This window comes from Chrysemys picta, chromosome 1 (assembly GCF_011386835.1).
Source record: "Chrysemys picta bellii isolate R12L10 chromosome 1, ASM1138683v2, whole genome shotgun sequence".
Lineage (NCBI taxonomy): Eukaryota > Metazoa > Chordata > Testudines > Emydidae > Chrysemys > Chrysemys picta.
In genome coordinates this window covers 157,176-180,552 of record NC_088791.1, presented here as the reverse complement: position 1 = coordinate 180,552, position 23,377 = coordinate 157,176, and the positions used below count along the sequence as shown (strand labels likewise).

Genomic DNA, 23,377 nt, shown 5'->3' with positions numbered 1-23,377 from the left:
AGGCACACCATGACATAGGGCCCTTTGGGGTCCAGTCCCACAATATAGCCCTGTACCCAACCTGGAGTGGTAGGGGGCCCTCATCCGATCCCAGAGAGCTCAGGGGCAGCAGCATCAGGAAATTTTTCCCATCCAGGAATGGCAGCTGGGATCCTTCACCCTCTGGGAGCAGCAAGGGCCCCCTTCTCCCTCCCAATGAGGCAGGAATAGCAGCAAGTGCCCATCCCCACTGTCCTTCAATAACTATCCCGCTGCCAGACTCTCTCTGCTTGGGTGAGGGCTGGGTCTGCTATACTCTTCCCCATCTATCATATAGAACCCTTGTCTGGGATGGGTTGTCTGGGCCTCTAAAGCAATGGGTCAGAGTTAACACTCCATTGAGATGCATGGGACAGTTCCTCCCTTTTGGAGCGATTATCTCAGGCTGTCTGCAAACTCAGACAGTCAGTGTATTGGTTACACTCAGGCCACAGTTTCAAACTTTTCTTCACAACTATGAGGGCAAGGAACTTACTTTTTAAAAAAAATTGGAACTCCTAATCTGATGTAATCACATGACTCCAGGAATTGGGGCCCTAGACACAGGCCCATAGTACTTATGCCTTAATACAGCCCTGACTAATGGAGAAGTAATAGATGTAAGAGATGGACTGGATGGAGCCAAATCAATCTCTCAGAAGCTAGTGCAGGACTGTTCCCTAGTTATAATTATTAGTATTTTCACCAGTTTAAAGTGTCCTCAGTATTGGAGCTCCCCGCCACAGAAGACAGTTCATGAACTGGATCCATCTCCCTAATGGGGAGTGACAGGGCCCTGGCCCTTCCTCTGGGATCCACCCCTGTGCCAGGGAGCAACAGGGTCCCCAGCTCTGCCCCTGGGGATGATTCTCTGGCTGGACCCATGGCCCTGTCAAGGTGTGATGGGGCCCCCAGTTCTTCTCTAGGGAAGCTGTTGTGCAGCCCAACAGTTTTTCCTGATATTCACCCTGAGTCTCATTACTTCTCTGGGTGGGGGTCTGTAGGCTCTGGGACAGACGTTTGTTCGCTACAAGCCCTAGGGACCTCCAAGGAGTCTACATTCCCAGCACAAGTCCTTTAAGCAGGCAGAGGTCTGCTCCCTTCCTCCAAGTCCTATAGGATATCTGTTCTCTTCCTTGCCCTCAGTCCCAAGTTCCATAAGCAGGCAGAGGCGACTTGCTGTACCTTGCTGTTTAACTGCTGAATTCTCAGCTCCTTTTGATGCAGCTCTTTCAGGCTGTCACCCAGTTGGACCCGGAGGTGATCTGTCTCGGCTTCTAGGCTGGACGGGTCTCCTCCCAAAGTCTCACTGGAGCTGGGGGTCTCTGGAGAAGTCTGCCAAGAAAAGAGTGATGAAAGTACCTATTGCTGAGATCTTTGTTGAATCCCTTTTTAACCACGCACCTGCCTGGTGTACAAGTCACAAAACCCTCCAATGAGCCTATATCTGGAACCTTGCCTGCCAATGCCGAAGGGGTGAGAGTAAATGGCCACAGCACAGGGGGCAGCTGAAGAGCAGAACAATTAGTGAAAATTCAGTTGGCTTACACATGGAACTCTTGCCCTTCCCTGTTTGCCCAACAGCCTCCTTAGAGATCTGCACAGCAATGGCTCAAAAGGCACCACTACATGGATGGGAATGTGCAAGAGCGTCAGCAAAGACATCCTTGCCCCTATGGCTCTTCAGCTTAGAGAACAAAGAAACTGGCACTCCGCCTCCCTTTCCTTCACATGATCCATGCAAGAACTCCACAACTGTACACTCCAGCCAGCTGTATTGTTCCCACTTGGGCCTACAGATTGTAAGGTCTCTGAGACAGTGGCTTTGTCTACCACACTAAATACTCAACTTCAGCTTAAAGGATGAAATCAGCAGCAGAGAACATCCTTATTAGGCAGCTTGCTATCCTAAGAGAGCTTCTCAAAGCACTATCCCCAAACATAGCTCTTCCCATTTTTTTTTGTTGATACCTTGAGTGGTTGCTTGAGACTGGCATTGCTAAGTATTTACAGTGCTACTGAACAGGGACCCATGAATCAGGAATTTCTGAGCTCTCATCCCAGTCTGGCATGGACATCATCTGTGGTCTTAGTCAAGCCACACCTTCTGCCCCAGTGTCTCCATCTGCTAAATGCGGATATTTCTCACTAGTCCATGTCACAGGGATATTGGGATTATTATATAAGTAACGAACAACCCTCAGAGCCTCTGGATCTGGAACCTTTTATATGGCTGCTGCTGGGACACGGAGGGTCCATAACCTCTAACACATCAGCATGCTTGTGCTGAAGAGAATTCTCTATAGTCAGAGTCATAGAAATTATCTATCTAAGGTACACCTAGAGCACCCATCATTAGTCCAATGCCGGATTCAAGTAAGGAACTGACGTGCTGATGGGCCTAACCTATAACAGGGATCTAAGGGATGATCTGTGAAGTGTCTGAGAGCCTGTAAGAGGGAACCAGAACCACAGTTTCTGGGGATGTTAGCACAGCAATACCTTTCTGACAGCTTCATGTCTGCATTCTCTCCGCATTATAGGAGGAGAGATTTCCGGTGCTGGAACAGACCTATGCTTTTTCCCCTTGGCCTTGAGGGCAAAGGAAAGTGTGCCCTTGTGGTCTGGTGCACACATTCCTGTCTAAAAACTGGATCCACATTGGATCTGTCTCACAATCCATACTTGGGTTTGGGAACCATGGAACCACTTGTGGGGCTGTGATGCTTCCGAGGGCTGCGAGGCACCTCAATACTACTTGTCCTTAGCATGAGGAAGCCTTGTCTGCGGTTGGCAGGGGTCAGCTCCCTAGAGGGAAAGAAGGCTGTATAGTTTGAATGGTCTCCACATCAGCAGAAGTGGGATCAATCTCCTTGGGGACAGGCTGGTTAGAATAGTCAGGAGAGGGCTGAACTAACAGCAAACAGAGAGGGTTAAAACAGGGACGATATGAGCACTCAGCATGAAAATGAGATGTTGAGAACAAAATTAATCAAGGAACGAAAGGACGTGAAGAGAAGAAATTCTTGAATTGACAATACACCAATGCTAGGAGCCTGGGTAATAAAAAGGAGGAAATGGAATTACTCATTTATGAGCATAAATTCAATCTAGTTGGTATTACTGAAACCTGGTGGAATGATTTGCATGACTGGAACGTTAAAATCAATGTTTCTAACCTATTTAAAGGAAGGATCAAGTGAGCAAAGGGGTGGGGGAGTGGCACTCTGTGTTAAAAATTGTATTACCTGTTTCTGAATCTTGGATAACTCATACAAAAATGATCCTGAATAGGGGACTAGTTGGTGTCTGCCACAGATCACAAAACACACTAGGGAACAGGATGACCACCTCTTTACGCACCTTTCTATAACGTGTAGGAAAAAAAGCTGTGAGATCATGGGGAACTTCAATTTGAGTGACATATGCTGGAGGTCTTATGCTGCCAATAGAAATCCCAAGGACATTTTAGTAACAATTATAGATTACAATTTCCTAACTCAAAAAGTGTTGCATCCAACACAGGGGAATTCTATATTAGACCGTGTCCTAACAGATAAAGAGGAACTGATCACAGACCTAAAAGTTGATGGTATATCAGGTACAAGTGACCATGATTGATCACATTTGTAATGTGCAAACAGAATAAAATTCAGACCAATTTTTATTACACACACACACACACACACACACACACACACACACACACACACACACACACACACACACACCTCTAAAAAGGGCCAGTTTCACAAAGCTGAAAACAATTATGAGCCATATCAGCTGGGAGGAAGAAGTCAATCATAAAAGTGTGAATAATAATTGGGAATAATTTAAGAACACCTTACTAGACACCCAAAAAGCCACAATCCCATAATTGAGGAAGGAGGCCGTGCTGTTAAAAATCCCCACCTGGTTTAAAAGGGAAATTATGGCAGCTGTAAAAAAGTAAAACGAAACAACCACAACAACAAATGGAAGAACGGGGAAGTTGATATTAATGAATATACACCAGAAATCAAGAATTGTAGTCTGACGAAGTGGGTATTCACCCACGAAAGATTATGCTCCAATACATCTGTTAGTCTTAAAGGTGCCACAAAACTCTCTGTTGCTTTTTACTGTATCCAGACAGACAACCTGACCATGGATCATAGAATCATAGAAGATTAGGGTTGGAAGAAACCTCAGGAGGTCATCTAGTCCAACCCCCTGCTCAAAGCAGGATGGCTGCCTTTACCCAGATCCTGGTGTGGATTTGCAGAGACTGTGTCCTGCATTTCCCACTCACAGAAAGCCAGGCTGGGGGGGACTATCCAGCTGGTGGAATTTCTCAGGAAGCAGGTGGGAGAGATAAAGGAGGAGGGGACTAAGCTGAGGCGCATCCGTGCCCACAAGGAATTCCTTGAGAGATTCATATGGAGACATCCAAGACTGAGGAAGCTATCCAGCTACAGAGGACTGCTGTCACAACACCGGGGAGGAGGATATGGCTCTGCACAGGGAAGACACTGGCTGGTTACTTCTGGCAACAGGCAGAGCTCCACCCCTAATCCCAACCCACCCACTATGGTGATGGAAAACCGATATGCTGACCTAGCAATGAACAATTGGGAATCAGCCCCAAAGGTGGAGGAGAAGAAGCTATGTATCCCCAAGGCTGGGAGAACTGCAGCCACCACTCCCAGGAAGTAATGTAGGGTAGTGGTGGTTGGTGACTCTCTTCTGAGTGGAGGTATGCTGCCTGCCAGGGGCTCGTATCCGAGACGTTAAGAAGGGATTGTCGAGGATCATCCAGTCCTGTGACTACTACCTCATGCTACTCATCCATGCGGGCATTAATGATACTGCAAGGTATGACCCCCTCAGCAGATCAGACATGACTATAGGGCTCCGGGAGTAAGGGTGAAGGAGTTGGGAGCACAGATAGTATTCTCTTCAATCCTTCCAATCAAGGGTAAGCACCTAGACAGAGGCAGATGCATCCTCGAGATGAATGCCTGGTTGCGAGGATGGTGTCGCCAGGAGGGCTTCGGCTTCATTGACCATGGGATGCTGTTCCAGGAAGAAGGACTGCTTAAGCAGAGATGGGGTCCACCTATCTGTTGGGACATGTAAGGGTTAAGTAAAGACCTGGGTAACCGCTAGCATGGTATTAGGGAGGAAGGTGGGGCAGGCACTGTCTCTTTGCTTGATAAAGTGCTATCCCTCTCCCTTCCCTTCTCCTTGTTAAGGATTGATAAGCGTTGCAGCTGCATAAGGAATGTGGGGATCTAAAGAATACTCTTCATGTAAAGCAGTGATATCTCCCCATCCCTTCCTTTCCCAGACACATAAACGAACTCGGGGTCATGGCCCCTTCCTCCCTTCCCTGTGAACTGCTGATCAAGGGAATTCGTGGTTGCAATTATTGCAAAAAAAATGCATCTTCAAAGTAAAAACTATCTGTAGAATATGCTAATGTTGTAAACGGTAATCAGGGGCGGGGATAATTACATTCAGTATATAGCTATTGATATTCATTGTATGGGCATTCATATTACTCAAAAAGGGTTTTGGGGGTGTTGTAGTAAATGCAGGTATTTACATACTAACTTAGATAAAAAGAATATACTGTAACTAATTCAGTGTTTACTCGACAATTGGGTTGAGGGGAACAAGCACTGCAATAAAGAAGCCCGTCTACGCAATCTGCCTCTGGGTCAGCCTACTCTTCTCTAACACTATCAAGGAAGGGGAAGAGCATATTTGGATACAGACTGGCTAACCTAGTGAGGAGGGCTTTAAACTAAGTTTGAAGGGGGCAGGTGACCAAAGCCCACAGGTAAGTGAAAAACATAGAGACCTGGGAGAGGGGTTGGAATTTGGTGGGAGCCTGGGCTGCTACAGCAGGGATAAAGGAGAGAAGACAAAACTCGGGGTGGGGGAATCAAATCAGTATCTTAGGTGTCTGTATACTAATGTGAGAAGTATGGGGAATAAGCAGGATGAATTCGAAATGCTAGTTGTTATTATTTTATTATTAGTAGTAAATAAACACAACTATGACATAGTTGGCATCACAGAAACTTGGTGGGATAATATGTGTGACTGGAATATTGGTATAGAAGGGTACAGCTTGCTCAGGAAGGACAAGCAGGGAAAAAAAAGAGGAGTTGTTGCCTTATATATTAAAAATGTACACACTTGGACTGAGGTTGAGATGGAAATAGGAGACAGACTTGTTGAAAGTCCCTGGGTAAGGATAAAAGGGGGTAAAAAACAAGGGTGATGTCATGGTAGGGGTCTACTACAGACCACCTAACCTGGAAGAAGAGGTGGATGAGGCTTTTTTTAAACAACTAACAAAATGATCCAAAGCTCAGGACTTGGTGGTGACGGGGGACTTTAACTACTCAGACAACTGTTGGGAAAATAACACAGCAGGGCACAGATTATCCAACAAGTTCTTGGAATGTATTGGAGACAATTTTTTTAATTTCAGAAGGTGGAGAAAGCTACTAGGGGAGAGGCTGTTCTAGATTTGATTTTGACAAATAGGGAAGAACTGGTTGAGAAAAGACAGTTACCTTTTCCGTAACTGGTGTTCTTCAAGATGTGTTGCTCATGTCCATTCCACAATAGGTGTGCGTGCTTGCCACGTGCACCGGTGCCGGAAGTTTTTCCTCTAGCAGTACCCGTAGGGGAGCACCCCTAGCAACTCCTGGAGTGGCGCCTCTATGGCATGGTATAAGGGGCGCTGCGCGCTCCCCCCATCCTCAGTTCCTTCTTGCCAGACAACTCCAACAGAGGGGAAGGAAGGCGGGATGTGGAATGGACATGAGCAACATCTCAAAGAACATCAGCTTGGCTTTTCTTCGAGTGATTGCTCAGGTGCATTCCACAATAGGTGATTCCACGCTATATCTGTTGGAAGTGGGAAGGAGTTCACAGACTCTCGGGACGGAGTACAGCCCTGCCGAACCCGGCGTCCTCGCTGGTTTGGGAGACACAAGGTGAACATGTGAACCAAAGACTAGGTGGCAGCCCTACAAATGTCCTGAAGGGGAACGTGGGCTAGAAAGGCAGCTGAAGAGGCTTGCGCCCTAGTCAAGTGTGCCCTCACAATCAGAGGCAGGGGGACTCCTGCTAGATCGTAACAGTTACGAATACACGAGGTGATCCATTTGGAGAGCCGCTGAGTGGAGATCAGCCGACCTCTCATGCATTTGGCTGAGGCAATGAACAGCTGTGAGGACTTCCTGAATGGCTTAGTCCGCTCCAGGTAAAAAGCCAGAACCTGTCTCACATCCAGCATGTGGAGGCGGCGCTCCTCACTGGACGCATGGGGTTTGGGACAGAGCACCAGCAGGAAGATATCCTGACCCATGTGGTAGGTAGCGACCACCTTGGGGAGGAATGAAGGATGTGGTCGGAGCTGGACCTTATCCTTATGGAACACTGTGTACGGGGGCTCGGAAGTCAGGGACCTGAGCTCCGAGACCCATCTGGCTGACGTGATCGCCACCAGGAAGGCTACCTTCCACAAGAAGTGCCACCAGGAGCATGTAGCTAGCGGTTCAAACGGGGGACCTGTCAGCCGGGCCAGCACCAAGTTCAGGTCCCACTGCAGAACTGGGGCCTAATGTACAGGAAGAGACGATCCAATCCCTTAAATAATCAGCCAGTCATGGCATGGGAGAAGACCATGTGCCTCTACACCGGCTGATATGGCCGCCAAGTGCACCTTGATGGATGGGGGCGCTAGGCCCTGGGCTCTAAGATGAAAGAGGTAGTCTAAAATTAGCTGAATTGGGGAAGCCATGGGCAACACGCCCCGATCAGCGCCCACTGTGAAAACCGAGACCACTTTGCCAGGTAGGCCCGATGCATGGAGGGCTGTCTGCTTTCCAGGAGGACGCACTGAACCCCTTCCAAGCACATCCTTTTCTCCCAGCGTAACCACTGAGCAGCCACACCGTGAGGTGGAGTTCCACTAGGTTGGGGTGGAGGAGGCAGCCCTGGTCCTGGGAGAGCACGTCCGGGCAGGGCGGCAATGGCCACGGCCTGGCGACTGCCAGGCTCGTGAGAGTCCCGTACCAATGTTGCCTGAGCCACGCCGGGGTGATCAGGAGGACCCAGGTCCTGTCCATTTATATCTTCTCCAAGACCTTGCCGATCAGCGGGATCGGGGGGAAGGCATAGCGAAGCCGGCCTGACCAGGATAGGAGGAAGTTATCGGAGATGGTGCCCATGCCCAACCCCTCCCAGAGCAGAAGCGGGGACACCGGTGGTTCTGCCGTGTCATGAACAGGTTCACCTGGGGAGTGCCCCACGTTTGGAAAATCCTGTGCACCACCTCTGGGTGTAGTGACCACTCGTGCTGAGAGGAGAAGTCTTGGCTCAGGCGATCCGCCCGGAAATTCCGGGTGCCCGGTTAAGTGGTGGGCCTCCAGGCAGATATCGTAGGCTATGCAGAAGTCCCACAGGCTGAGGGCTTCCTGGCAGAGGGCTGAGGAGCAGGCCCCGCCTTGCCTGTTGATGTAAAACATCGAGGCCGTGATGTCTGTGAGAACCCTGACCACTCTGCCCTCCAGCTGCGAGCGGAAAGCTACACATGCCAGACGGACCGCCCTGAGCACCTTGATGTTTCTATGCAGGGCAAGGTCCGGCGCAGACCACAGACCTTGGATCTGAAGGTTCCCCACATGGGCTCCCCACCCGACTATGTCAGACACCAGCTCCACCGATGGGGGCCTGCCCCTGAACGGGACTCCATGGAGCATGTTCCCCAGGGAGGACCACCATTGTAGGGAGGCGATCACCGGTTTAGGCACAGTGAAGACCTTGTCCATCCTGTCTCTGAACTGGGAGAGCACTGAGGCCAACCAGAGCTGGAGGGGCCTCATCCTCAGCCTGACGTGGCAAACCACATATGTGCATGCCGACATGTGACCCAGGAGCTGGAGGCATGCTCTGGCTGTAGTCACAGGGAACCTTGTGACGGTATCGATGAGCCCTCTTAGGGTCTCGAACCTGTCTAGTTGGAGGGAGGCCCTGGATGGTGTCATGTCCAGGACTGCCCTGATAAACTCTATGCGCTGCACCGGAACTAAAGTCGACTTGGCGTCGTTTACCAACAGGCCCAGGGTGGCGCATGTGGACAGAAGAAGCACCATGTGATCCTGCACCTGCGACCTGGAGCTGCCCCTGACCAGCCAGTCGTCCAGATAGGGGAAGATCTGGACCCCACAACATCTGAGGTAGGCCGCCACCAAAGACATGCACTTTGTGAATATCCTGGGAGCAGTGGACAGGCCAAACAGGAAGACTGTAAATTGGTAGTGCTCCTGTTCAACTGTGAAATGGAGGAAACGTCTGTGCCCCTCGAATATATGGATGTGGAAGTACACGTCCTGCAGATTGAGGGAGGCGTACCTGTCCCCAGGATCCGGGGGGGGATGATGGAGGCCAGAGAGACCATGCGAAACTTGAGCTTTACCATGTGCTGGTTCAGGCCTCGCAGTTCCAGGATGGGCCTGAGCCCCCCTTTGGCCTTCGGGATAAGGAAATAGCGGGAGTAGTACCCCTTGCGTCTGAACTTCGCTGGCACCACTTCCACCGCTCCTAGGCCAATGAGCCGCCCCCCTCCTGCTCGAGCAGGGCCTCGTGAGAGGGGTCCCCCAGGATGGACTGGACAGAAGGTGGTTGGGCGGGGTAGAGGTAAACTGGAGGGTATAGCCCCGGGAGATGGTGTTGAGGATGTAACAGTCCAAGGTCAGCCACGACCACTCTGGGAGAAAAGCACACAACCGGCAGGAGAAGAGCAGCTTTATTGCGGGTGGATCCCTGGTATGAACTCGGAAGTTGCCCCCAGGCGTCCCGTCAAAACTGACGTTTTCCCCCCTGCTTGCCCTTGGAAGGCCCAGGCTGGGGGGGCAGACTGTCTCTACAGGTGCTTTTTACAGTCCCGAGACTTTTTATAAGGGGGCTCATATTTAGAATGGGTGGCCTGGGTGGGAGCCTGCTGAGGCCTAAACTTGATCCTGGCCGGAGCCGGGACATAGAGGCCAAGTATCTTAAGTGTTGTGCGGGAATCTTTCAGGCCGTGTAATTTCATGTCCGTCTGTTCCGCAAACAGGGCCTGCAAGGAGTTTTGTGCCTCGCTGGACAGCCCAGACAGCAGGAGCCACGACACCCTCTTCATGGACACCGCGGAGGCCATAGACCTTGCAGCTGTATCCACGGCATCTGACACTGCCTGCAGGGTTGCCCTGGCAGCTGCAGTACCCTCCTCCACCAGCGCTTTGCACTCCTTGTCACACTCCTGGAGGGAGTCTTCGAATTTGGGTAGAGAGCCCCACAAATTGAACTCATACTGACCCAGGAGAGCCTGATGGTTCACCACCCTTAACAGGAAACTTGAGGACTAATAAACCTTTCTCCCAAATAAGTCCAGCCTCCTTGAGTCTTTATTTTTCGGTGTAGGGGCTGGCTGGCCCTGCCTCTCCCTGTGGTTGACCGACTCGACCACCAGGGAGTTGGGAGCAGGGTGGGTGTACAGGTACTCATGCCCCTTGGTGGGCACAAAGTAGTTCCGTTCTGCCCTCTTAGAGATGGGGGGCAAAGAAGCCTGGGCTTGCCACAAGGTGTTTGAAATTTTTGCCACCCCTTTGTGGAGTGGGAGGGCCACCCTGCCCGGTGCCGAGGGTGATAGGACGTTGAAGAGGGAGTCTGAAGGCTTCCTCCACCTCCTTGGCCTGAAGGTTAAGACTTGATGCCACCCTTTTCAATAGTTCTTGGTGGGCTTTAGAGTCCTCCTGCGGAACAGAGGGAGGAGGCGCCATAATTGCCTCATCGAGGAGGATGAGGATGAGGATGCGGGTGCGGTACTCTATGTATCCACTGGTACCGGAGGTCCCACCACTTGGTCGTCCTCCGGGTGCGGAACTGAAGATGCATGTACCACCGAACCCTTTCTGGGAGGCTGGGAAAGGGAGGCCGATGGTCTTTCCGACACTCCAGCCACCGAGCGAGCCCCCACCGGGGGCTGTGTCGGGGGCCATAGGGCCCACTGGTACCACGGTGCTGGCCCAGGAGCCCGGTGCCACTGCACCTGCTGTGGCACTGGCGAAGCGGGCTGTTCAGACTGACTAGCCTGTCCCATTGACCAACGATTACGAAGGGTGGACAGGCTGGCGTATGACCTGCAGCTGTCCCTGGATCAGGAGGAGCAGTGGCATCGGGATCGGTGCTGACCACAAGACCGTGATCCCAACGTGGAAGAGCAGTACCGCCGGTAGCAGCTGCTCCGCAATTGGCTCTGGTGAGCGAATCCGCCACAGCAAGGTGCTGGCAATCTATGCCTGGGACTGCGGGGGCGGTGCTGCGGCGCGGTCCTGGAGCGAGACAAAGAACGGGAACTGCGTCAACGCCTGTATCGCAACGGGCTACGGTACCCTCTCAGAGACGAGGACCTCTGGTGCCCTCTGTCTGGGTCTTGACAGGATCCAGTCCCTCGAGGCAGAACGGTGCCTGGAACCCCTGTCAGTTGGAACCCAGCCAGACAACCTGGTGGGGGTTGACGGGGACCGGTGCGGACTGTGCATGGGGCGGTCACTGAGCGGCGAAAGGTGTCGGGAACATTCCCTCAACCGGGAAGGGTACTGATCAGGTGGCGACCCAAGCGGTGACTTGCCTCTGGACCAGGGAGCCAACAGCAGCGGTGCCCCTGGTACCGGCAGAGACAGAACCCCGGGCGGCTTGCAGTGCCTCTGGTGTGGAGGGCACCCGGACATCCGGGGAGGCCTGCGCTGAGTGGGCTGGGCTACTCCGCTCAACCTGAGTCAGAGGCCTGGTGGCTGACAGGGACCGAGAACTGCCCAACATGGGTCTAGACTCTCCCCCACTCTTGCTCCGGTGTCTCGGCGGAGAAGACCTCTCCTCAGCATTCTTGGCGTGCCTTGCGGATTGGGAGCGGTGCCGACTGGTGGAAGGCAACGAAGGGTTGCTGCATACCGACACCGTGATACCCAGTGCTGATTCGGAGCAGCATGTCGGGGTCAGCGCTGACTCCATCATAATGGCTCTGAGCTGAATGTCCCTTTCCTTCTTGGTCTGAGGCTTGAAAGATCTGCAAATCTTGCAGCAATCACTGAGATGGGTTCCCCCAGACAGCATAAACAGTCTGCGTGCGATTCACTCACTAGCATCGGGCGCCTGCAAGTGTCGCAAGACTTAAAGCCCGGGACACGGGGCATGCCCCGACCCGGGCACACTAAACTAAACTAACACTAATCTAAAATACTTCAACTACAGGTACTACTAACTAACTATGAACGAACAATAGTTCAAGAGGAAAGCTGCAGAAAAGCTGGAGCAGAGCAGTTCCGATGCACCTTCACTGGCAGCAAGAAAGAACTGGCGGGGGGGGGGGGGGGGAGAGGAGCGCACAGTGCCCCTTATACCGTGCCATAGAGGCGCCACTCCAGGAGTCGCGGGGGGTGCTCCCCTACGGGTACTGCTAGGGGAAAAACTTCGGGCACTGGTGCACGTGGCGAGCACGCACACCTATTGTGGAATGCAAACGAGCAATCACTCGACAAAGAATTTGAAAGTGAATTCAATCGTTGATTGGCCAGAGAGGCGGTGATATGACAGCAGGGCTGCGCTCCTCTCCTCCGCTGGAGAGGGGGAAGGGGCCTGTTGACCGAGACATCGAGCGAGCAGCCCGTGTGAGGAAAAGGCGCTGTTGCCACCGCTATGACATTCAAGGGGAGCCGGGCCTGGGACCGTTTTTACAGCACCCGCTGCTGCGGCTGCTGCCATGTCCATACCAGGACCATCATCCTGGGGACGTGGTACATGGTGGTGAACTTGTTGATGGGCATCTTGCTGACTGTGGAAGTTACCCACCCTAATTCAGTGCCAACTGTTGACATACAGTATGAAGTCATTGGTAATTACTATGGTTCTGAGAGAATGGCTGAAAACGCTTGTGTTCTCTTTGCCATCTCACTCCTCCTGTTCACGATAAGTGCAATGATGGTGTATGGAGCAATTGCTCACCGAGTGGGCTGGCTCATTCCACTCTTCTGTTATCAGCTCTTTAACTTTGTCCTCAGTTGCCTGATTGCCATCAGTTCTCTTACTTACATGTGAAGAATCAAAGAGTATCTGGATGAGTTACCAGGTTTCCCTTACAAAGATGACCTCCTCGCACTTGACTCAAGCTGTATTTTGTTCATTGTCCTGGTGTTTTTTGCCTTATTTATCATCTTAAAGGCCTATCTAATTAACTGTGTATGGAACTGCTATAAATACATCAGCAACAGAAACTTGCCCGAGATAGCCATGTATCCTGCATTTGAAGCTCCTCCACAGTATGTCCTGCCAACTTAGGAAATGGCAGTGAAGATGCCTGAGAAGGAACCCCCACCTCCTTACATACCTGCCTGAAGCAACTGTGCTTACGTTAGTTAACATCTGTACCAACTTCTTGGGTTTTAGTCCTTTTAATCTTGCAAAATTGCTTAAATATTCAGGGCTTTAGGAGCAAACCTTTCTGTTGAAAGATGTTTGATATAACTCACATCTGGCACTATTTTTTTTCCTGCTTGTTTTAGTTTTTGTTCTCTTTAATGGTCTTAAACATGTTTATTGCCTTAGAGTCTTGTACTGCAAACATTAGAACTACATGAGTGAACTTGTTCATGTGACATCAACTGAACAACTCATATGAGTAAAGTCAGCCACAGGCATACATGTCTGCTAGGTCGGGCCCTTAATTTGTAGAGTAATTTTTGTAAAGTAGTTCATAAAGACAATCTGATCTACCAGCAAAATGAGTTTTTTGTCTTTCTTTAATCATTTTTTTTGGGGGGAAAGAGGTTGGGAGCGAGGTTTGAATGTGGTGTGTGTGTGTGTGAATATACATATTTTTTACTTTGCACTTTTCTCACACTATCTTACCTTATTGAAAGTGAAAAGCAGCTTGGGTGAAAGTGATCATGAAATGGTAGCGTTCATGATTCTAAGGAATGGTAGGAGGGAGAACAGCAAAATAAAGACAATGGATTTTAAGAAGGCAGACTTTAGCAAACTCATGGAGTTAGTAGGTAAGATCCCATGGGAAGCAAGTCTAAGGGGAAAAACAACTGAAGACAGCTGGCAGTTTTTCAAAGAAACATTATTAAGGGCACAAGAGCAAACTATCCCACTGCATAGGAAAGACAGGAAATATGGCAAGACACCACCCTGGCTTAACCAGGAGAACTTCAATTATCTAAAAATCAAAAAAGATACTTACAAAAAGTGGAAACTAAGTCAAATTACAAAAGGATGAATATAAACAAATAACACAAGTATGTAGGGACAAAATTAGAAAGGCTAAGGCACAAAACGAGATCAAACTAGCTGAACACAAAAGGGTAACAAGAAAACATTCAACCAATATATTAGAAGCAAGAGGAAGACCAAGGATAGGATAGGACTGTTATTCAATTGGGGGGGGGGGGGGAGACAATAACAGAAGATGTGGAAATGGCAGAGGTGCTTAATGACTTCTTGGTTTCAGTTTTCACCAAGAAGGTTGGTGGTGATTGGACGTCTAACATAGTGAATGCCAGTGAAAATGAGGTAGGATCAGAGACTAAAATAGGGAAAGAACAAGTTAAAAATTACGTAGACAAGTTAGATGTCTCCAAATCACCAGGGCCTGAGGAAATGCAACCTAGAATATTCAAGGAGCTGACTGAGGAGATATCTGAGCCATTAGCGATTATCTTTGAAAAGTCATGGAAGACGGGAGAGATTCCAGAAGACTGGAAAGGGGAAAATATAGTGCCAATCTATAAAAAGGGAAATAAGGACAACCTGGGGAATTACAGACCAGTCATCTTAACTTCAGTACCTTGAAAGATTATGGAACACATAATTAAGCAATCAATTTGCAAACATCTAGAAGATAATAAGGTGATAAGTAACAGTCAGCATGTATTTGTAAAGAACAAATCATGTCAAACCAACCTGATAGCTTTCTTTCACACGGTAACAAGGCTTGTGGATGGGGGGGAAGAGGTAGATGTGGTATATCTTGACTTTAGTAAAGCTTCTGATATGGTCTCGCATGACCTTCTCATAAACAAACTAGGGAAATGCAACCTAGATGGAGCTGCTATAAGGTGGGTGCATAACTGGTTGGAAAACCATTCCCAAAGAGTAATCATCAGTGGTTCACTGTCATGCTGAAAGGGCATAAAGAGTGGGGTCCCACAGGGATCAGTTCTGGGTCCAGGTCTGTTCAATATCTTCAATGATTTAGATAATGGCATAGAGAGTACACTTAAAGTTTGTGGACAATACCAAGCTGGGAGGGGTTGCAAGTGCTTTGGAGGATAGGATTAAAATTCAAAATGATCTGGACAAACTGGAGAAATGGTTCAAAGTAAACAGGATGAAATTCAATAAGGATAAATGCAAAGTACTCCACTAAGGAAGGAGCAATAAGTTGCACACTTACAAATGGGAAATGACTGCCTAGGAAGGAATACTGCGGAAGAGGATCTGGGGGTCATAGTAGATCACAAGCTAAATATAAGTCAACAGATCAGCACTGTTGCAAAAGAAGTGAACATCATTCTGGGATGTATTAGCAGGAGTATTGTAAGCAAGACATGAGAAATAATTCTTCCACTCTACTCCACGCTAATTAGGCCTCAGATGGAGTATTGTGTCCAGTTGGTGCCACATTTCAGGAAAGATGTGGACAAATTGGAGAAAGTACAGAAAAGAGCAACAAAAATTATTAAAGGTCTAGAAAACATGACCTATGAGGGAAGATTGAAAAAATTGGGTTTGTTTAGTCTGGAAAAGAGAAGACTGAGAGGGGACATGATAGCAGTTTTCAAGTACATAAAAGGTGTTACAAGGAGGAGGGGAAGAATTGTTCTTCTTAACCTCTGAGTATAGGACTAGAAGCAATGGTCTTAAATTGCAGCAAGGGAGGTTTAGTCTGGACATTAGGAAAAACTTCCTGTCAGGGTGGTTAAACACTGGAATAAATTGCCCAGGGAGGTTGTAGAATCACCATCATTGTCTAACCTGCTCTTAAAAATCTCCAAACACCTGTCAGGGATGGTCTAAATAATACTTAGTCGTGCCACGAGTGCAGGAGGCTGGACTAGATGACCTCTTGAGGTCCCTTCCAGTCCTATGATTCTACGTTGTGACCAAAAGGGCTAATGCATAACCAGGGGAATCTCAAGTAGGAGTAAAGAGGTTATTTTTTACCTCTATATTTAGCGCTGGTGCGACCACTACTGGAATGTGTCCTGCTCTGACATCCACAGTTCAAGAAGGATGTTTATCAGTTGGAGAGGGTTCAAAGAAGAGTCACAAGAATGATAAAAGGATTAGAAAACATGCCTTATACTGATTGAGCTCCTTGAATCTATCTATTTAGCTTAGAAAAGAGAAAATGAAGGGATGACTTGATCACAGTCTATAAGTACTTACATGGGGAACAAATATTGAATAATGGGCTCGTCAATATGGCAGAGAAAGGTCTAACATGACCCAGTGGCTGGAATTTGAAGCTACACAAATTCAGACCAGAAATAAGGCGGCATACATTTTTAATGAATAAGTAATTAACCATTGGAACAGTTTACCAAAGATTGTGGTGGATTTTCCATCACTGACAATTTTTATAGCAAGATTGGATGTTTTTCTAAAAGATATACTTTAGGAATTATTTTGGTGAAGTTCTATGGCCTGTGATATACAGGAGCTTATACTAGATGACCATAATGATCTCCTTCTGGCCTTAGAATCTATGAATAAGGCTATGATTTTTTTTACTTCTGCCTGAGATGCCTGGGAGCTGCAGGGTACCCCTGCCAGGCAGCGGGAGACTCCCGGAGCTGGCGGGGACCCCCCGGCACTCCCAGCCGCCCCTGCAGCTGAGCTTCCCAATTTGTCATGGATATTTTTAGTAAAAGTCACAGGCAGGTCACAGGCTTCCATGAATTTTTCTTCACTACCTGTGACCTGTCTATGACTTTTACTAAAAATACCGGAGACAAAATCTTAGCCTTATCTATGAATCTATGACTCCACCAGCTATGGGCAATGCAAGCATTCCCTTCTCAGCCTATGCAGGCTTTGCTATCCTTCTGCAGGTTAGCAATAGGCACACTCCAACCTCGAGCCCTCCAAACATCTTCCTGTAGTACCCAGCCCCTGGTCCACTGGACACTCTCAGTATCACAGATACACTATTCCCAAAGGAATAGTACACCTCAGTTTACCAGGTACACGTCAGGATCACTGCTCTGCTTAATTTACAGCTCTTAGATTTGTTTACAGTAAAAACAAGTTTATTTAGCCAAGAAAAGAGCTTCAAGTAATAGCAAGTAGGTAGAAGTACTTGAGACAATTGGTTACATCTAACACAAAATAATAGATCTTAAACTAATTTTGATGGAATATATGGACTAAAAGGTGTTACCATAACCCAGTCACTGTCCAACATTAAACAACTGGAAATGAGATTCTGGATTTCTCATGCAGAAACTCAGCCTGCTTAGTATCATGACAAGCATACCATTAAACAGTGCTTTAATCTTGTAATAAAGATACAGAAAAGGAAAAACAATTAAAGCCTTTGAAATGTAAAGTATTAAGTAAGGCTTTCATTTTAACATTTTTTGTTCTCTTTCCCTTTAGCAGGAGAGAGTTTTCAAAAGCAAAACCCCTTTGACAGTCTCCGAGATGCTACCAAAGGTGGCGGTAACTCCCGTTCTGGGTAAAAGAGAAGTGAGCTGAGACGGGCTGAAGCTGGCTTCTTTGGATCTGAGCCAGGTGGATCCTTAGGCTCAGCTCCAGCTAAGTAGGTCACTGCTTTATGAATCAAGTGTGGTCCTTTTGCCTCTCCTGCGGGGGATCAGTGCCTGACGCAAGTCTCCTGGAATGCTCCATGCTCAGAGAGTCTGTTCGGGGATTTTTGGCTGCAAGACCCCCTTGCAGGAACATTGCCTGCAGCTAGTTCTGGGGCTCTTTCCTAGCCCATGGTGTTAAGGTCCTGCACATGCAGCAGAGAAGTGCCCTTCTATGGGGAAAGCTTAACATATTCCCACTTCAGATGCCCATGTGGAGAACAGTGGGAACAAGAGGTGCAAGTCTCTTGGAGGTCTGATCCGCTATATCAGACCCAAGGACTCATGACAGAGCATAAAGAGCCACACAGGCGCCAAAATGTACTTAAAAATCAGAATTTGGAGCAAATAAACTAGAAACAACTAGAACTGACTAAAACAAACAAAAGACTAAGAATAAAAAAGCCCTGGGAACAAAGTTCCAAAAGCCTAGATCAAGAAAGCTGAGTGAGGTTCCACATCAGCTTGCTATTGCGATCGGAAGTAAATAAAATATATGACGCACGTTGGCCCTGTTTCTATTCTAACTCTTTGAGCATTCTGAGCCGCAAGGGCGGGGAAAGGGGACACACAAGGATGCTCCAACAAGCACTGCTTTCTAGACGTTTACACCTATCCCCACTGCACAGTTGGTGCATCCCACAAATGGAAACATACAGAGGACGCTCAAAGAAAAACTTGCGTTTTCCACTCTAATACATTTGACCCACCTGCTTTCAGATGCTGTGACCCCACTCCTCCACTCTGGCTCCTCCCTGACTGAATTCCAAGCTTCCAATTTCCCTATAATATGAAGGGAACTCCATCCTTGCTCACCTGCCTTTGGTATTGTTCCTCTATGACCTGTGACTTGGACAGGGGTGACTTCACACAATCTTGCACAATCCTTTGCAAGTGACTTAGCTGCTGGTCTTTGTCTGCCAAGGCCATCAAGTACTGCTCTTTTGCCCTCTTGTTTTGCATCTCCCATGTGGTCTTCTCTTGTCTGCAAAGCAACATATAGTCGACATTATAGAGGGCACTTCCGACAGTATGTCCTGCGTAGTCACCTGCAGTACTCAGGAAGCCCAGCACAGGTCTAGCAGGGGAACAGTCATTACTCCCCGCAGTTAACCTATGCCAGGAGAGTTTCTTTGCAACAAGACACTGCTGCTTAGAGACAGAGATACCCAACTCACACAGTTGAGGACTTAGAGCAGGGTTCAGGAAGCCATTTTGCAGTTGGCTTGGGGGCTGCAGCATGTTCACTGCTACACACTTACAGTACCCCTGGACAATATGTTTTCCTTTGTCTTCAGACAGTTTGGACTAGACTGTGATAAACAACTTGTGTCAGGCCAGGTCTACACTACCCCCCTAATTCGAACTAAGGTACGCAATTTCAGCTACGTGAATAACGTAGCTGAAGTTCGAAGTACCTTAGTTCGAACTTACCTTGGTCCACACTCGGCAGGCAGGCTCCCCCGTCGACTCCGCGGTACTCCTCTCGCCGAGCTGGAGTACCGCAGTCGACGGCGAGCACTTCCAGGTTCGACTTATCGCGTCCAGACTAGACGCAATAAGTCGAACCCAGAAGTTCGATTGCCAGCCGCCGAACTAGCGGGTAAGTGTAGCCAAGGCCTCAGTCTGCAAGGCAGGGATGAGAGGTAAATCACTTAGTCTTCTCACTGGCTGGTTAATTTTAGCTCTGTGGGGAAGGACAGACTGCTGTATGAATATTTATGGACTGCATTTGTTAAGGGTGACAGCAGCATGGGTTGAGCATCAAACTAATAAAATAAAGAATAGCTCACTCATAAGTAAGGATGGCTTCTGCAGTAACACAAATTAGGTTAACATCTAAGGGGCCTCAGAGAAGAAGCTCGTCACCAGGTGGGGAGGGAGAAATTTGCTCCCTCGTTCTAGTACTGCATAAATTAGGTATAATATTGGATGGGGGTAGTTATACATTCCTCTGCAATATGCAATACTAGCCACCGCTGGAGGCAAGAAACAAAATTAGAAGAGCCATTGGCTTATTCCAGAATGAGAGTTTCATATAACCACCTGACCTCATCCTCCAGCCATCCGCTCTATTCCCAATGGGACCCCCTAAATCTTGTGTTAAGGAGATTTTTTTGCCCCCCCTAGACCAGTATGCAGAAGGGCTGTTCTCACCTGAGCTGGTGGAGCTCCTGTTGGCAGGAAATGCTGTCCTGCCTCAATTGTTCTTGGAGACAATGCTGTTTATCAGCATCTTGCTGATACTCCTGCAGTCGAGCCTTTAAGTGAGAGATCTCAGCTGTTTCCATGCCAATCTGCAGGTACTGCTGCTGCAGATTCTTCAGCTCTGTCAGCTTTAATCAAAGGAAAACAGCAGAATGACAAATCCTGTAACTGATGCTGAATAGACAGGCAAAGTTTTGTAAATTATTTACAGAAATTCCTAAGGTGCTCTTCACTATGGCATCTGGAGAAGGTGGTCACATCCAGCAGGCAGGCAGGGCTTATGGACTGAACCATCACTTACTAGACAAGTCCTGCTAAAAGCAGCTCAGAACAGCATCAGCGCTGGTGAACTGGCCAATCTTGATTTAAAAATTGCCAGAAGCAAAGAACCCAACACAGTCCTTAGTAAGTTGTTCTAATAGCTAATTACCCTCACTGTTAAAATGTACACCTTATTTCCAGTCTGAATTTGTCTAGCTTCAACTTCCAACCAATGGATCTCGGTGCATCTTTGCTAAATTGATGAGTTCATTATCAAATATTTGTTCCCAATGTAAATAAACTGTCACCTCTTACCCTTGAGTTTATCACTATAAAGCATGTTGTGAAAGGGTCAGGCCAGACGGCCACGGGAGAGTGCTACAGGAAGTCATAGCGCAGGAGCAGGAGGTGATGGCGTTGCACCACCAGGGAACTGAGCTCCAAGTTGGCCACGATGTAGTGACTGGGCGTCTCCTGGCAGTTGCTGTTGTAGCTGAAGACGCATTTCTGCAAACTGTTCAGGGTCATGAGGCTGACCTGTTCAAACATGTCCAGGGATGCAGAGCCTGACACCACCAGCCGGTGCCACTTGGCACGCATGAGGTCAGTGCTCTGAGTCCCTTTTTCCCTTGGTAACTGAACAGAGGTTACTCTAGGTTAATTAGGACACCAGAGGCCAATCAAGGGCCTGCCAGAACCTGTTAAAAGCCTCCCCTCCAGGCAGATAGGCGTGCGTGCGTGATAGAAGGAAAGTGTGCTACTGGAGAGCTGGGTGGTGCAGATGCTGACAAGCACCAGGAGGGAAAACCCCACAGGTACAGAGGCGAAGGGCAGGGGAAACCCTACCCAACACGATGAACAGCCCTTCTGCACCCCGGAGGTCTGAGGGAAGACACCTCGCCGGAGGGGAGAGACTGAACTGGGGACCTGGTTTGTTGCCACGACGCCCGGAGGGGCTACCAGAGACCAAGAGGCTTCCCTCTCACTTCCCCGTCAGGGAGGCCAGGAGGAACCCTACTCAGGCAAGCATGGACAGCAAGCCCAGGGACATGGGGAAATTCTGAGGTAGAGAGGAATACACTGGCCCACCACTAAGTGGAAGCACAGAACTCACCGAGGCAGAGGAGCGCTGCCACAATGTTTTCCAAGGCCATGTCTACATTAGCACTTATGAAAAAAAACCCAGCCCTAAGCAACATAAGTTTTGACAGCATAAGCGCTCATGTGCACAGTGCTATGTTGGTGGGAGAAGCAAATCTAAGCGGAAAAACAATTGAAGACAGTTGGCAGTTTTTCAAAGACACATTATTAAGGGCACAAGAGCAAACTATCCCACTGCGTAGGAAAGTTAGGAAGTATGGCAAGAGACCACCTTGACTTAACCAGGAGATCTTCAATGACCTGAAACTCTTTCTTGAGTCCTACAAAAAGTGGAAATTCGGTCAAATTACAAAGGATGAATATAAACAAATAACACAAGATGTAGGGACAAAATTAGAAAAGCCAAGGCACAGAAGAAGATCAAATTAGCTAGAGACATCAAAGGAAACAAGAAAACATTCTACAAATATCTTAGAAGCAAGGGGAAGACCAAGGACAGAGTAGGCCCATTACTCAATGAGGGGGGAAAGACAATAACAGAAAATGTGGAAATGGCAGAGGTGCTTAATAACTTTTGTTTCGGTTTTCACCAAGAAGGTTGGTGGCGATTGGACGTCTAACATAGTGAATGCCAATGAAAATGAGGTAGGATCAGAGTCTAAAATAGGTAAAGAACAAGTCAAAAATTACTTAGACAAGTTAGATGTCTTCAAATTACCAGCACCTGATGAAATGTATCCTAGAATACTTAAGGAGCTGACTGAAGAGATATTTGAGCCATTAGCAATTGTCTTTGAAAAGTCATGGAAGAAGGGCGAGATTCCAGAAGACTGGAAAAGGGCAACCCAGGGAATTATAGACCAGTCAGCTTAACTTCTGTACCTTGAAAGATAATGGAGCAAATAATTACGCAATCAATTTGCAAACACCTAGAAGATAATAAGGTGATAAATAACAATCAGCATAGATTTGTCAAGAATAAATTGTGTCAAACCAACCTGATAGCTTTCTTTGACAGGGTAACAAGCCTTGTGGATAGGGGAGAAGTGGTAGAAGTGGTATAACTTGACCTTAGGAAGGCTTTTGATACGGTCTCGCATGACCTTCTCATAAACAAACTAGTGAAATACAACCTAGATGGAGCTACTATAAGGTGGGTGTGTAACAGAGAATAGTTATCAGTGGTTTACAGTCATGCTGGAAGGACATAACAAGTGAGGTCCCACAGGGATCAGTTCTGGGTCCAGTTCTGTTCAATATCTTCATCAATCATAGAATCATAGATTATAGGACTGGAAGGGACCTCGAGAGGTCATCGAGTCCAGTCCCCTGCCCGCATGGCAGGACCAAATACTGTCTAGACCATCCCTGATAGACATTTATCTAACCTACTCTTAAATATCTCCAGAGACGGAGATTCCACAACCTCCCTAGGCAATTTGTTCCAGTGTTTAACCACCCTGACAGTTAGGAACTTTTTCCTAATGTCCAACCTAGACCTCCCTTGCTGCAGTTTAAACCCATTGTTTCTGGTTCTATCCTTAGAGGCTAAGGTGAACAAGTTCTCTCCCTCCTCCTCATGACACCCTTTTAGATACCTGAAAACTGCTATCATGTCCCCTCTCAGTCTTCTCTTCTCCAAACTAAACAAACCCAGTTCTTTCAGCCTTCCTTCATAGGTCATGTTCTCAAGACCTTTAATCATTCTTGTTGCTCTTCTTTGGACCCTTTCCAATTTCTCCACATCTTTTTTAAAATGCGGCGCCCAGAACTGGACACAATACTCCAGCTGAGGCCTAACCAGAGCAGAGTAGAGCGGAAGAATGACTTCTCGTGTCTTGCTCACAACACACCTGCTAATGCATCCCAGAATC

The 23,377-nt window shown here is 48.1% G+C and overlaps 1 protein-coding gene and 1 pseudogene across 10 annotated transcripts in view; one reads left to right on the top strand and one right to left on the bottom strand.

Annotated features, from left to right (window-relative positions):
- GOLGB1 (golgin B1) overlaps window positions 1-23,377 on the bottom strand; it is a 127,681-nt gene that overhangs the window by 8,428 nt on the left and 95,876 nt on the right. For 9 of the 10 annotated variants that reach the window (XR_010599982.1, XR_010599987.1, XR_006176791.2 and 6 more), the window contains 3 exons: window positions 20,091-20,269; window positions 18,750-18,918; window positions 1,204-1,353 (listed from right to left, as the gene is read on the bottom strand). Coding sequence is in view for 7 of the 10 variants with exons in the window: in XM_005310833.4 (XP_005310890.2) it covers window positions 1,204-1,353; window positions 18,750-18,918; window positions 20,091-20,269 (498 nt within the window). In the remaining 3 variants the exon portion in view is untranslated. The remainder of the gene's footprint in view (window positions 1-1,203; window positions 1,354-18,749; window positions 18,919-20,090; window positions 20,270-23,377) is intronic. The other variant, XM_042860000.2, reaches the window with a different exon arrangement.
- LOC135983127 (lysosomal-associated transmembrane protein 4A-like) lies at window positions 8,080-13,513 on the top strand (annotated as a pseudogene).